We start from the raw sequence: 14,917 nt of genomic DNA, 5'->3' as shown, positions 1-14,917 counted from the left end.
CCTGGCACCAGAAGGTGGATCCTTTTAAAAAAACAAAAACAAATCTGAAGTCACTTGGAGCTTAAAATGTGTCAACAATTTCCTATTGCTTTTAAGTGAAAGATCAAAATTTCTAACATGGTATATGGAAGGAACCCTGTGAGAGTTCTGGTTCTGGCCACCTTTGTGTCCCAGGGACTTTGCATCAACTTCTGTCTCTGCCTGCAAGGTGTGTCCCTTTACCTTTCCTTGCTAGTTAGGTTCTAATTATCCTGCAGATCCCAGCTCACAATGTTAACAACAGTATTTTTGACATCTTTATGTACTATATACAAGGAAGCTCCAGAAATTTCAAAGAAAAATGGAATTTTCCACAAGCTTTTTATAAAGTCCCTTAATATACCTTCATACACACACACACCTACTTCATATACATAGATATGCATATTATATAAGATGAACATAGTACGTATTCATATCTATGTATTTGAAGAGACTTTATATATGGAGCCCTGGTGTGGCGCTATGGGATAAAGCACTGGACCGCAAATTCGGTTTGATCTACAAGGTTGGCAGTTCAAACTCACCAGTTACTCCCTGGTTGCTACGTCAGAATCAACATGATGACACTGAACAACATTTATATGGCTTGGAAGGCTTACAGCTAGGGGAATTTGTAGCAGAATCAAGAAATCCATTGCTTTCTAATTCAAGACGCTCAGCTACTCCTGGAGCCGCCATCTTGGGAGAGACCAAGTGGGGAAAGGATCAGAACAGCCATGAACGCCTGACAGAACCACAGAGATACAGGTGTGGACGTTCTTTTTTGGTATCTGTTCATTGGTCTCTCACTGTCTGCGCACCTCATTCTGGAGACTAGAGGGGATGTCTAAGCAAATTGATACCCCACACCCACCCCTGGAGGGTTCTACTGCGCATGCACACAGATGTCCTTGAAATTTAAAGTGACAGTTTCCACTTAAAAACAAACGGCCACCACTCATCTGTCAGGTTGTCCTACTGTGGTGGCTTCTGAGTTGCTATGATTCTGAAAGCTATGCCACCGGTACTTTAAATACCAGCAGGGTCACCCATGGTAGACAGGTTTCAGTTGAAGACAGACTAGGAAGAGAGAGTGACGAACTACTTCTGAATATTTAGTCACTGAAAACCTTATGAGTAGCAGAGAAACACTGTCAGATATAGTGCCGGAAAATGAGACCCTCAGGTTGGAAGGCACTCAAAATGCGGCTGGGTAAGAGAAGCTGCCTCAAAGTAGAGGTGACCATGATGACGCGAATGGAGTAAAGCCCATTGGAGAAAAGCCCATGAGACCTTCATTTGCTGATGGGGCGCAACTCCAAATGAAGAGAAACAGATGTAAACATCCACTGAAAATTGGAACACAGAATGTATGAAGTTTGAATCTGGAAAAATTGGTAGTTGTCAAAAATGAAATGGAACACATAAACATCGATATCTTAGGCATTAGTGAGCTGAAATGGACTGGTATTGCCCATTTTGAATCTGACAACCACATGGTTTACTATGCCGGGAATGACAAATTGAAGAGGAATGGTGTTGCATTTATTGTCAAAAACAACATATCCAGAACAGTCATGAGGTACAACGCTGTCTGTGATAGGACAATATTCATGCGCCTACAGGGAAGCACGGTTAATACCACTATTATTCAAATTTACGCACCAACCACTAAAGCCAGTGAGGATTAAATAGAAGAAGTCTACCAATTTCTTCAATCTGAAATCAATCAAACACGCAATCAAGATATATTTGATCATTACTGGTGATTGGAATGCAAAGGTTAGGAGAAAAGAGGAAGGAATCAGTAATTGGAAAATATGGCCTTGGTGATAGAAATGATGCTGGAGAACGCATGATAGAATTCTGAAAAATCAACGATTTGTTTATTTAAAATACCTTCTTTAGACAGCATAAGAAATGACTATACACATGGACTTTACCAGATGGAATACATAGAAATCAAATTAACTACATCTGCAGAAAGAGATGATGGAAAAGCTCCAAATCTTCAGTGAAAACAAGGCCGGGGCAGACTGTGGAACAGACCATCAATTACTCATATACAAATTCAAATTGAAGCTGAAGAAAATGAAAACAAATCCACAAGAGCCAACATATAACCTTGAATATATCCCACCTGAATTTAGAGATAATCTGAAGAACAGATTTGATACATTAAACACTAATGACCGAAGATCAGAAGAGTTGTAGGATGACATCAAGAACATCATATAGGAAGAAAGCAAAGAGTCATTGAGAAGACAAGAAAAAAGGAAAAGGTCAAAATAGATGTCAGAAGAGACACTGAAACTTGCTCTCTGATCTGGAATCAGAAAACCAAAAAGGAAGAACATGCTCAGCATTTCTCAAGCTGGGGGAACTGAAGAAAAAAATTCAAGCCTCAACTTTTGTTATTGAAAGATTCTCTGGGCAAATTATTGAATGATGCAGAAAGCATCAAGAGAAGATGGAAGGAATACACAGAGTCACTGTACCAAGAGGAAATGGTTAATTTGCAACCATTTCAAGAGGTAGCATATGATTAAGAGCCAATGATACTGAAGGAGGAAGTCCAAGGTGAATTGAAGGAATTGGCAAAGAACAAGGCACCAGGAATTGATGGAATCAAAATTGAAATCTTTCAAGAAAGTGAGGTGGCACCGGAGGTACTCACTCATCTATGCCAAGAAATCTGCAAGACAACTATCAGGTCAAATGATTGGAAGAGATTTGTATTTGTGCCCATTCCAAAAAGAGGTGACCCAATGGAATGCGGAAATCATTGGACAATCTCTTTGATATCCCACGCGAGTAAAATTTTGCTAAAGGTAATACAGAAATGGCTACAATCATACATTGACAGAAAACTTCCAGAGGTTCAAGCCAGATTCAGAAGAGGCCATGGAATGAGGGCTATCATTGCTGATGTCCGATGGATCTTGACTGAAAGCAGAGAATATCAGAAAGATGTTTATCTGTGCTTTATTGACTACACAAAGGCTTTTGATTTTGTGGATCATGACAAGCTCTGGACAACACTGCCAAGTATGAGTATTCCGGAACACTTAATTATGCTCATGAGGAATCTGTACATGGACCAAGAAGCAGTTGTTCGAACAGAACATGGGAACACTGAAAGTTTTAAAATTAAGAAAGGTGTGCGACAAGGTTGTATTCTTTAACCATACTTTTACAACCTGTATTCAGAGCAAATAATCTGAGAAGCTGGGTTTTATGAAGAAAAATATGGCATCAGGATTGGAGGAAGACCCATTAACAACCTGCGATATGCAGATGATACAATCGTGCTTGCTGAAAGTGAAGAGGACTTAAAACATTTACTGATGAAGATCAAAGAGCACAACCTTATGTATGGATTGCATCTCAGTGTAAATAAAACAAAAATCCTCACAAATGGACCAATAAACAGCATTCTTATCAACGGAGAAAAGATTGAAGTTGTCAAGAACTTCATTCTTCTTGGATCAACTATCAATACTCACGGAAGTAGCAGTCAAGAAATGAAAGGACGTGTTGCAAATCTATGCACAAGACCTTTTTAAAGTGTTGAAGAGCAAAGATGTCAGCTTGAGGACTAAGGCTCGCCTGACCCAAGCCATGGTGTTTTCAATAACCTCATATGCATGCAAAAGCTGGACAGTGAGTAAGGAGGACCATAGAAGAATTGATGCTTTTGAGTCATGGTGTTGGAGATTATTGAAAGTGCCAGGGGCTGCACAAAGAACCAATAGATCCGTTTTGGAAGAAGTGCAGCCAGACTGCTCCTTGGAGGCCAAGATGGCTAAACTCCGATTCTCATACTTCAGACATATTGTCAGGAGGGAGCAATCACTGAAGAAGGCTATCATGTTTGGTAATGTGGATGGTCAGAGAAAAAGAGGGAGTCTCCCAATGAGATGGATTGTCCAAGTGATAGCATCGATGGACTCAAGCGTGTCAACAGTAGTGAGGGTGGCCCAGGACTGGGCAGTGTTAAGTGCTGCTGTGCATAAGGTCGCTATGGGTTAGTACCGACTATATGACATCTAACAACAGGGTGGCTTTGCAGGATGAGCACTGGACAGCACACCACAAGGTCATTGGTTTGAGCCCACCAGCTGCTCTGCAGGAGTGTGATGAAACTTTCTGCTCTCTCAAAAGATTTACAGCCTTGGAAACCCTATACAGGGTCTCTATGAGTTGGAATTGATTGACAGCATGTAAAAATAAAATGCTTAGTTAATTATATAATAAATATATAAGAGGGGCTTCAAAAAATTTGTGGAAAAATTTCATATGACGCTCCCTCATATGCATAGATATATATTTAATACATATATTATGCTTATATAGGAGTCCTGGTGTGGCGCTGTGGGTTAATAATGCGTTGGACTGAAAAGTTGGTTTGAACCACAACGTTGAAGGTTCAAGTTCACCAGCCGCTCCTCGGAAACCCTGTACAGCTTCATTATGGGTCAGAACTGTCTCAAAGGCACTCAACAACAATTATGTTTGTATAGTATATATATATATAATAAAGTTTATAAAAGAATGGAATGGTTACTTCAATGGACTAATGGGATATGTGATTATCAGTCTTCACCACTCTGAGACTAAAAGAAGTAGAGGGTGCCCAGCTAGGACAACCAACGGCTCTGGAAGAGATCACATTAGAAAAATCGTGGAAGAAACTCAAGGTTATTTTTAAAAAATGAAAGAAAGGAAGGAAGGAAGAAAGGAAAGAGAAGGAAGGAAGGAAGGAAGGAGAGAGAGCGAGAGAGCGAGCGAGCGAGAGCGGAGGAACCAGAGACTGGCCCTTGACCACCCTTCAGGCCTAGAAAGGAATTCACGGCCAGGATCCTATTTTTAGTCTTGGGGTGGAGACGTGGGGCAACACCACCAGTAAGGTTAGCTAACCTTAGAATCATTCACAATGAAAAGGGCACCATTTTGCTAAGGACACAGTTGAGAAGGGGTCTCCATACCTGCATTTAGTGAGGTCGGCAAGGGCGTTGCCACAGCACCACGTTATGCCGGGTGGCATGCAGCACGAGCTGGACGCTCCTCGGGGAACTCTGTGCTCCAGGTAAGGAGCTCAGTCTGCCTGACTTATGATTATGGCGCCCTGGAGCCTCACATTAACGGCCAAATCTTGCAGCTGCAGCACAGCACACTCCACGTGACTAACTTAAACTCCACGGAGGAGGAGAATGAAGAGGCACTGGAAAAGGATGATGTCACAACCCAGGTAGCTCTCCAGTCGGCACTGAAGTTCAACGCTGGAGGTCCTATCAATCATACCATTTTCTGCGCAAACCTGAGTCCTAATAGTGGTGGAGAACCCAAAGGGAAGTTGCTGGAAGCCATCAAACGTGACCTTGGCTCCTTTGACAAATTTAAGAAGACGGTATCTGTTGGTGTTCCAGGTTCAGGCTGTGGTCGGCTTGGTTTCAATAACGAAAGGGGATTCTCATAAATTGCTGCTTCTTCCAATCAAGACCCATTACAAGGAACAACAGGTCTTATTCCGCGGCTGGCAGTGACGTATGGGAGCATGCGTACTACCTTCAGTATAAGACTGTCTGACCTGATTATCTAAAAGTGATTTGGATTGTAATCAACCGGGGAAAGAGAAGGGATGGAAAGGTGGGTGGAATTCAAGGAGGGACCACAAGGAGGAAGCGGAATAACTATTGTAGCAACGAAAGGATTGCAATCATTGAGATGAAGTAAAGCGTATGATTTGTTGATTGTAAAACTGATGAGCTTGTCTGTAAATCGCCATTCAATTCACAATAAAACTTAAAAAAAAATTAGAAACGATCTAAATGTCCGATAAGAGCTATATACAAAAATCAACACATTTTTTAAAAATTAGAGGAAAAAAAAAGAAAGATAATGGAATTTTCCCATGAACCTTTTGAAGCCCCCATACATGCATATGAGATAGATCTATATAAAAAATTAGCTTATGCCAAGTGTTCAACTCATGAGAAGTAAAGCAAAAGACAAATAAAAATAATAATGTAACATTATTTTCTACTATCCAGACTACTAAATACAAAACATTGCCTGATACATGCTGTTGGCAACTGTAGAAAAATGCTCTGTCATACATTCTTGGTGGGGATAAAATTGGTGAGAAATCTTTGGAAGGCAATTTGAAAATTCTATCAAAATGGAGATGCACATAAATATTGACCTACAACTTCACCTTCTTTAAGCTTTAAGGTTAGATATAACCATATATGGTCACACAGATGGACCCATGAAGATGGTCAGTGCAGCATTGTTTCTGATAAGAAAGTATTAGAACTTTTTTTATACAAAGTTAATCAGTAGGGCTAATTTAAAAAGTGTAAAGTTGATAAAATGAAATACTATGCAGCTATAAAAAATGTACTGATGGGAAATTATCTCCTAGATGTATTATTTGGGTTTTAAAAAATAGCAATGCAAAGGAAAATTCATTATAAAAAACAAAGCAAAGCAAAGCAAAACAAAACAAAAAACCCATACATACATACATACATGCAATTGTTTCAGTACGCAAAAATATATACATCTAAGGTTTTATCAGAAGCTGCAGTTATTTCTCAGGAGAGGAATCTGGGTATTTAGAATGATATTTGTTTTTCAATATCTACACTTTGGATTTTTTAAAAAAATTTTTAATGACGTGCTTATATTCCTTTATCAATTCAAAATTAATTTAAAATGAGCACAGATGGTAGCTACCATTGCGATGATGCTCTTCCTCCTGCTATTATTAGATCTTGAATTTGGGCTGTTCCGCCATGAAAGAAGAGTGACGAAGTGGTTATTATGAGGTGACTTCAACAGAGGTGTGCATGGACTTACCAACGCCAGTGTAGAGACAGAGTACGCTGGGAATTCTGGGGAGAAGCCGACCAAACACCTGGGCCATGGGCATTAGAATTTGGAAATGGCTTTTGGCATCCCTGGGTGACAAAATCAGTTAAGTGCTTGACTATAAACCAAGAGGTTGATGGTTAGAGCCCTCCCGGAGACTCCTTGGAAGAAAGTCCTGGATATGTGCTTCCAAAACCCTATGGAGCAGTTCTACTCTGTATATACAGGGTCACCATGAGTGCCCTGGTGGTATAATGTTTAAAGCAATCGACTGCTAACTGAGAGTTTTGAACCCACCAGCCACTCCACAGAAGAGAGATGTGGCAGTCTGCCTCTGTAAAGTTTATGGAAACTACTTTTGTGGCCCAATTTTTAGTTAAGCTATAGACAGGTATATAGAGGAGACAACAAAACTAGTAAGGTGTGCTCACTGTGGAATGTTCAGTCATTCAAAATAGAAAAAAAGAGCAATATTTACCTAAGGACAAAGTTGAGAAAAGATGGGAAGGTAGGTGGTATGGAAATAGGAACCACAAGGAGAAAGTGGGGTAACTTGTTTCATGAAAGGGCTTGCCTTCATTGAAATGAACCAAAGTGTGTAATTTGTTGAATGTAAAGCTGATGATCCTGTCTGTAAACCTTCACTCAAATCACAATAAAAAGCTAAAAAAAAAAAAAAAAAATGGAATCCCTATGGAGCAATTCTACTTTGTCTTATAGAGTCTCTGTGCGTCAGAAGGGACGTAAACCCTATGGCTGCCTCATAGTAATATTCTCCATTTGTAGACTAACTACTCTCAAGTCTTAGAAATTTGGAGAGACAAAGAACCTAGGTAGTCATTAATTTAATTCATCAAACCAAGGACTTAGGGCTGACAAATGGATTATTTTTCTTTTTGAAACTATATTTTAATGAAAGTATTTAAATGCTTGGGACATTTTCAATCATCCCAGCGCAATATAATGGTTAATTTTAGGAGCTTGTGAGTTTGATTTATATTTAAGACTTTCACAATCTATATATAGGTTAGTCTTTAATAACCATTTATACATAGCTTCTTTTTATATAGGTCACGCATTCTCTTGGGAGAGTAACAAGATTAGAAATAACAAATACAGTGCAGAATAAATTAAAATGTTTCAAACTGCATTATATAATTTCAGAAAATTGGTTTCACACTGAAATGTATAAGATCAAATGATTTGAAGGAAAAAAACAAAACCCAAAATTCAAACCTTGCGTGTGTATTTGAATTGTAGTTGTGTCATGCGTTTTATCCTTCTAAATTGTGGAGTCCTCGTGTGGCACTGTAGAACACGGATTGGACTTTTAACCACAAGATCGGTGATTGAAGCCCACCAGCTCCTCAGAAACCTTACACAGAATCGCTATGAGTTGGAACAACACTCTGGTACTGGTAGATTTTCACAGTACTCCAGCAATGTGGCAGTTCATTTGGGTCAGCATGGCTACAATTATTATAATTTTTCTTTATTTCTGGTTGTTTAAAAAAGTTGGCTTTATTTTCCTGGAAGACAAATAGCATTCATTAGTCAAAATGTCAAAGGCGTATCATAAAAGTAATTGTGTTTTTATATATAATTCTCCAAACTCTTATATATACAAAATGTTCTTATTACACTCTGTGCAATAAATTCAGAGGCTGTTATGGGACAGGAGATAGCAAAATTGGGGCCAATACTTTTCTAATTACTTAGGATAATAAAAGTGTGGCTTGGTTTTCCTCTTACGACTAAATAAAGGAGACACGCTGCTCTAGAGAGCATATTATTCTGGCTGGTTTTGTTTTGTTTCTGTGAAGTTTCGCGTCACTCTCCTTCCACTGAGTCCTCAGGCCTTTTTCAGTTTTTCTATTCGTGCATTAAAGGCCTCTTCCTGTATTTGCAGCTTCTCGTTTATCTCGGTCTGTGAAGACAATCATAAAAAAGTGGGTATGATGGAGCTATCTTTTGCTGCACATTGTCTTTGTGGTTTTGACATACTCTAGTGCCTAAAGACAGACATTATCCCTCACACACCTTCCTGTTTTGCAGACACAGCCATGTTTCAGCCTGTAGTGATGTGATAACACTTTATCATATTTCTCTACACATTCCCAATGTATAGCATGTCTGCTATGAACAGGAAGTGGTATTTCGACAGCCATTTTTCACATAGCCTTGTGTTGGAAGATAGGATAATTTATCTGTGTTTTCAGACAGACTTTACCAATAAGCACCAAATCAGAATAACTGCTCTGCGCTCCAATATTGCATTGTTGTTGATTCCCTTTGCAATGGATGGTTTTGTCTCCTGGGTAATCCATTCTAAATGAGAATGCATAAAACTTCTGCTGTGAAGTAACAACACAAATAATCTCACAATTAGAACAATTCTCATAATTAAAAGAATTTATCACACATAATTCTTAGAATTATCCTCCTTACAGTTTATTTTTGATAGATTGTTGACGGGGCTTAGTGATTGATGTAATAGTCAGTGGATTAACATTCCTACCTGTGCAATTTCAGAAACACTTTCAGATTATTTGAACAGAAGTAGTCCTAGAAATGTCTTCCTTTTCCACAGTGAATAATAAAATTATATTCAAAGATAACAATAGTGGGAAACATAATAAAATTGGTTTTGCTCTTGTTGGTTACATGGATTTAAAAAATCTATATGTTTACAAGGAGCAATCTATATACAGTTGGAGTCCTAGTATTGCGCTGTAGGATAAACACTGGACTGGTAACAGCAAGGGTGGCAGTTCAAACCCACCAACTAACTGCTCTTGGAAACCCTACACAGGGTCGCTATGTATCAGAACTGACTTGATGGTACATGGCAACAATCTGTATGGAAAAATATTAATGAATTTAAAGTGTACAGTAGTAACATAGATAACAGAATTGAGGTCTTTAAAGTAATTATAATTTTTAGATTTAATCGCTTTTAGATATAAAAAAATTCAAACTTCATCATAGAGCTCTTACTTATTTATTTTTATGCTTTTAGGAGTGCAACTATAATAGATAGTTTTGAGATGTCGACATTGATTATTTTATCTGATGTGATTTTATTATACCTTTATAATAACAATTGATCTTACAGCGCCACACCAGCGTCTTCCTGATAAACTCATATGGCTGTTGTTAGGTGCCATTAGTTGAGGTGGTTCCAACTCAGAGCAATCCTTGTACAGCAAACGGAAACACTGCCTACTCCTGCGCCATCTTCGCCATCTTTCCGATCCTTACCATCTTTGATCCCACAGTTGCAGCCATCGTGCTCATCCATCTCCTTGAGGGTCTTCTGCTTTTTTGCTGTCCTTCTTCCAGATGACATGTCAAAAGTACGTGAAACAAAATCTTGCCAGCCTCACTTTTAAGCAGCATTTTGGCTGTACTTCTTCCAAGTCTGATTTAGTCCTTCTTCTGGTGGTCCACGCTCCATTCTTCTTTAACACCGTAATTCAAAGGCATCATTGCTTTCTCAGTCTTCCATATTTACTGTTCAGCGTTCATAAGCACGAGGCACTGACAATACCATGGCTTGGGTCAGGCACACCTCAATTCTTAAAAGTGTTAAAAACTTTCTGAGATGTCATTTTGACATCTTTCCTTTTTAACACTTTAAAGAGATCTTTTTGCAGCAGATTTGCTCAATGCAATACGTTGTTGGTTTATTGATTACTGTTTCCATGGTAATTGACTATGTTGTTGTTGTTAAGTGCTGTTGAGTCGGTTTCGACCCATAGCGACCCTTTCCGAGGCTGTAAATCTTTACAGGCGCAGAACACCTCATCTTTCTCCCGCGGAGCGGCTGGTAGTTTCGAACTGCTGGCCTTAAGGTTCGCAGCCCGATTCGTAACCACTATGCTACCAAGTAAAGTGAAATCATTAACAACTTCAATCTTTTCTTCATTTATCATGTTGTTGCTTGTTGGTCCAGTTGTGGGGATTTTTGTTTTATGTTAAGGTATAATCTATACTGATCTTCATCATTTGATCTTTATCAGTAATTAAGTTTTCTTTACTTTCAGCAAGCAAGGTTGTGTCATCCACCTATCACAGGTTGTTAATGATATTTTCTTCATATAGTCCACCTTCACAAATTATTTGCTCAGTAGGCTGCTCCTTGGAAACCCTCTACAGGGTTGCTATGGGTCGAAACCGACTCAACAGCATTTAACAACAACAACAACATACTCACTAATACCGACTCCACGGCACTTAAAAACAACAACAACATATTCACTAATAGTCTAATTTCTTCTCAACTAAAGAAAAATGTGTAATCATTTACCAGTTTTTATTTACTACCTCGTCAGGGTTTTCATATTAACCTGGAAATATTTCTGGTATTTCATGGAAACAGAATCCATCTAATCAAGTATGGGCCTTGGGGGATAAGTTCATGAAGGTAAGATGCATACCTAATAGAGTGGTATACTAATAGAGAAACTAACTTTCAAATTTCTTGAATAACCAGCAGAGCTCAGGTCAAAAGACTCCATTTCTGGTCAAGAACTGGTTGCCATTAGTTTGCCATACTTCCTTGTATTCCCCAGAACACTGCAGAACAGAAGGACATGCCTACAACCACTAGGGCTGGAACTGGTTCTAATGTTTACTTTTAGGAAAGAATGGAAAATTAATGTCCTAAATTCAAGAGCCTTTCATTGACCACTGTCTTGAAGGAGCTCTGGTAGCGTAGCGGTTACGAATTGGGCTGTGGACCACAAGGTCGGCAGTTCAAAACTACCAGCTATTCCGTGGGAGAAAGAGGAGGCTTTCTGCTCCTGTAAAGATTTACAGCCTCGGAAACCCTGTACAGGGTCGCTATGAGTTCGAACCGACTCCACGGCACATCACAACAACAACAACAACCTTGAAAGGATCTTATGCATAGTTTTTCTAACTTGGAAGCTTCATATTGACCTAGAAATCTGGAGGGTCCCTACATGACAAACTTCTCTCCAGGTTTTTATATTATTTTACCATATTGCTTAGACAGAGCCAACAGCCGACATTTACTGCAGGAATTCAGTGTTAGCATTCATATTTCTCTGAAATGCAATTCTTTAACTACATTAAAGTTTGCTCTACTGGGTATAGTTTTTATGATACAAGTCAGGGCCAAAATAACCTCATTTTGGATGTATCTTTAAAATGAAAATGCCAAAAGTACATAGGTTTAAAAAGTTTGCTCTATTCAGTACTGTTTTAATTAATATTTTAGGGCTAAGATAACTTCATTGTTAATAAATCTCTAAAACTATATAGTGAGCCAATGGGGAACTAAATTGATTTACCAGTCCACTAAAATATTTAAGGGTTCATACCACAGTTTCAGAAATGTCTGAATTATAAAAAGTGAAATACGCCTTTAACCACTGAAAAAGGAGCTCTGAAAAAATTATACTTAAAACAAGGATATTCCATTGCCTTTTCCTCTAAAAACTACTGTAACTGTATGACTTTCAAGAAGATCATAAAAATTAAGGACAATGTAAATTTAAAATCTCTTAGACATAATATTTCATTAAATTCTGCTATACTCATGAACACCAGGTTGATTCACTCAGAAAGTTTATGCAAGGGGGTTTCAAAAAGTTCATGGAAAAATTCCCTTATCTTTTAATTCTATTTTTCCATGAAATTCTTGAAGCTGCCTCATATACTCTGACCACTGATATTTGATGTGCAACTACCTTTGAAAAGGATGTGGTAGTTTGCAAAGCCAGAAACACTGGAAGGCAGCTTTTAGAGGTGGAAAATAACTTACCCATGTAAAACAGGTGAAGAAATTTAGGTAAGCAGAGAGTAATTATGTAAGTTGGAATTTGACCAAGACACAAAAAAGTAAACACTGAAAAAGTGCCACACCATGGGAGCCTTAAAGCCCAAAGTAGTTTGGTTGCGAAATTAAAGGTTGTGTGGTTTTTGTGGATAACAGTGGAATTAGGACCAGAGCCCAGTTCCCAGCTCCTACTCGGGGTCTTTCTTGAGTTTCTGACCCTGGAAATTCTGGGCAAGTGACTTGGGCTTTCTGTGCCTCACTTTTGAAATTGTTCATCAATGGTAGTGCCTGCCTAAACTGCATGGGCTTTAACTAGGAGTATTGACTGAAAATGCACAGAAGGGTTTCTGTCTGGAGACAACGTATAAATCTACATCAGTATTTCGTTGTAGAAAACTTGGCAGTCATTTGGCCCAGGTTGATGCCCGTGAATCCATTCAATACAGAAATCACCATGGCACCTAAAGGATACCCATCCCTCACCTTTGGTCCAAATTCTTCCTATGCCTAAACACATTTAGATGAGTAAGCTGATGAACTTCTAGGCCCAGGAAGGACGGCTTCAGGCCAATAGGACAATAACACGCATGCGCAGCAATTGTAGTCTTCCTTTTGTCGAGTGGCGATATGAGTGCTGCAGACTCTAATTTTTTTTTAAAGAAAGAAATTCGATGAGGAGTTAAAAAAAAAAAATACTGCTTATTCCATGGAACATGGCCTTGCTAAAGATGTTTTCAATTTTGGGGGCCTGCAAACAATTCTATTACTGTCTACTAGTTCCTCGGCAATAATTTCAGAATCACAGGATCACAAGAAGCCCAGGGCCATGATTATACATAAACTATATTTAGATGAAATGTTATCAAATTTTAAAAGGAGATATGTTCAGAACTCAGCTTAATTCAGCTGCACTCTGCCCTTGCACACAGTAACCAGCTATTACATTCATGGGGCTGTTCACAATAAAGCTTTGTGTAAAACGTGTTCTTCCACTATTTCTGGTAAACACTAAACACCCCTTATTAAGCTGAGGACTTTGGCTGATTCTGTTGGCACCAAATCATTAAATGTTCATGTAAATAGTGCAACAACATTTGATGATTAAACAAGTAACAAGGTATGCTTATGCCAAGCTAGTCTTTTTGCTCTTTCTACATTAGTTGTTAGTACAGTGTGCTTTTTATATATGGTCTCATGTTCAGAGAGCAACTCAGTCCTATCCTGAGATGCATTAGTATTTTATTTATGCAGTATGTTGTCCAACGGATTCATGGTAATTTCCAAAATAAATGATGAATTCACTCAAATATGCAATTCATTTATTGAATCATTTTGACTAGAAAGTGATGGGAATTTCTGCAAGCTTTTGTGTTGAGGTAGAAACAGTTGATTTGATTTGATTTTTGGAGAGAATAGAAAAAAATTACGCATAAAGCTAAGTTGGCTGATAAATCGCTGGCAGTTGCTACAGCCACCATTTTAATGCAGCCCCTTGGGTAGACTGCTTAGCTATTAGTGATATGTGCGAAGGAACAAGCTATCTGAAAAGGAGTTTAAAGGCTTGAAAGTCTCTTTTGAGAGATTTAGTAAGAAGGCTCAGCTCAGAATTATGGTTTGGGCTTCAGTGGTTACTGTTTGCAAATGTACTCAAATTACTCCTGCATGAGCAATGTTTATAGTGTGGCGAGGTATGTAGTTTTACTGTGCTATTTATTTAATTAATTATTTTGATTTCATTGCTGAATGGTTTTGTAGACTGATAACACATGGTTTTGGACATTGATGCTGTTGGCAAATCTATTTTGTGATAATATTAGTCTCAAATGACTCAATTCAGAGTTTTGTTCAGATGTTAAATTGAACTCCTGCATCCTGAGCATCACTCTTGCTGGCAGAGTGTGTGTACTGTTCACAGACATTAAGGTTGAGGTTGGCTAATTAATCAGTAATAACATAAGTGCATGTGCACACTCTACTTGTACTGAGTACCTGAATGCTGATGAGAACGTCTTCTGTAACTTGGTCCAGCACTGATTTTATATCTTCAATGGTGAAACCAACTAAAGGATCCAAGTCTGATGGAGCCATTTCTGGCTGGGTCTCTTCAGGGCCTTGTTCTTGATCCAACCTCTAGATATTGACAATGAATAACACTCAAATGATTTCTGAAGCATTCAATGGTTTTTATGTAACCCCCAAACTTTTATTGGCTTA

At 38.6% G+C, this 14,917-nt stretch overlaps 1 protein-coding gene and 1 pseudogene across 1 annotated transcript in view; one reads left to right on the top strand and one right to left on the bottom strand.

Annotated features, from left to right (window-relative positions):
- The first annotated feature begins 1,224 nt into the window (after window positions 1–1,224).
- On the top strand, window positions 1,225–8,655 carry LOC102827587 (annotated as a pseudogene).
- The window catches only part of LOC102815031 (chromosome unknown open reading frame, human C10orf107), a gene marked incomplete at its 5' end in the record, with an annotated part of 143,146 nt that continues 136,658 nt past the window's right edge, over window positions 8,430–14,917 (bottom strand). Inside the window, 2 exons of the mRNA XM_006835802.1 lie at window positions 8,430–8,824; window positions 14,693–14,833. Coding sequence (XP_006835865.1) covers window positions 8,750–8,824; window positions 14,693–14,833 — 216 coding nt within the window. The remainder of the gene's footprint in view (window positions 8,825–14,692; window positions 14,834–14,917) is intronic.

The sequence above is a fragment of the Chrysochloris asiatica genome, unplaced genomic scaffold, assembly GCF_000296735.1.
Source record: "Chrysochloris asiatica unplaced genomic scaffold, ChrAsi1.0 scaffold00020, whole genome shotgun sequence".
NCBI classification, from domain to species: Eukaryota; Metazoa; Chordata; class Mammalia; order Afrosoricida; family Chrysochloridae; genus Chrysochloris; species Chrysochloris asiatica.
The sequence above is the reverse complement of the archived record's forward strand: the minus strand, read 5'-3'. Positions and strand labels throughout refer to the sequence as shown.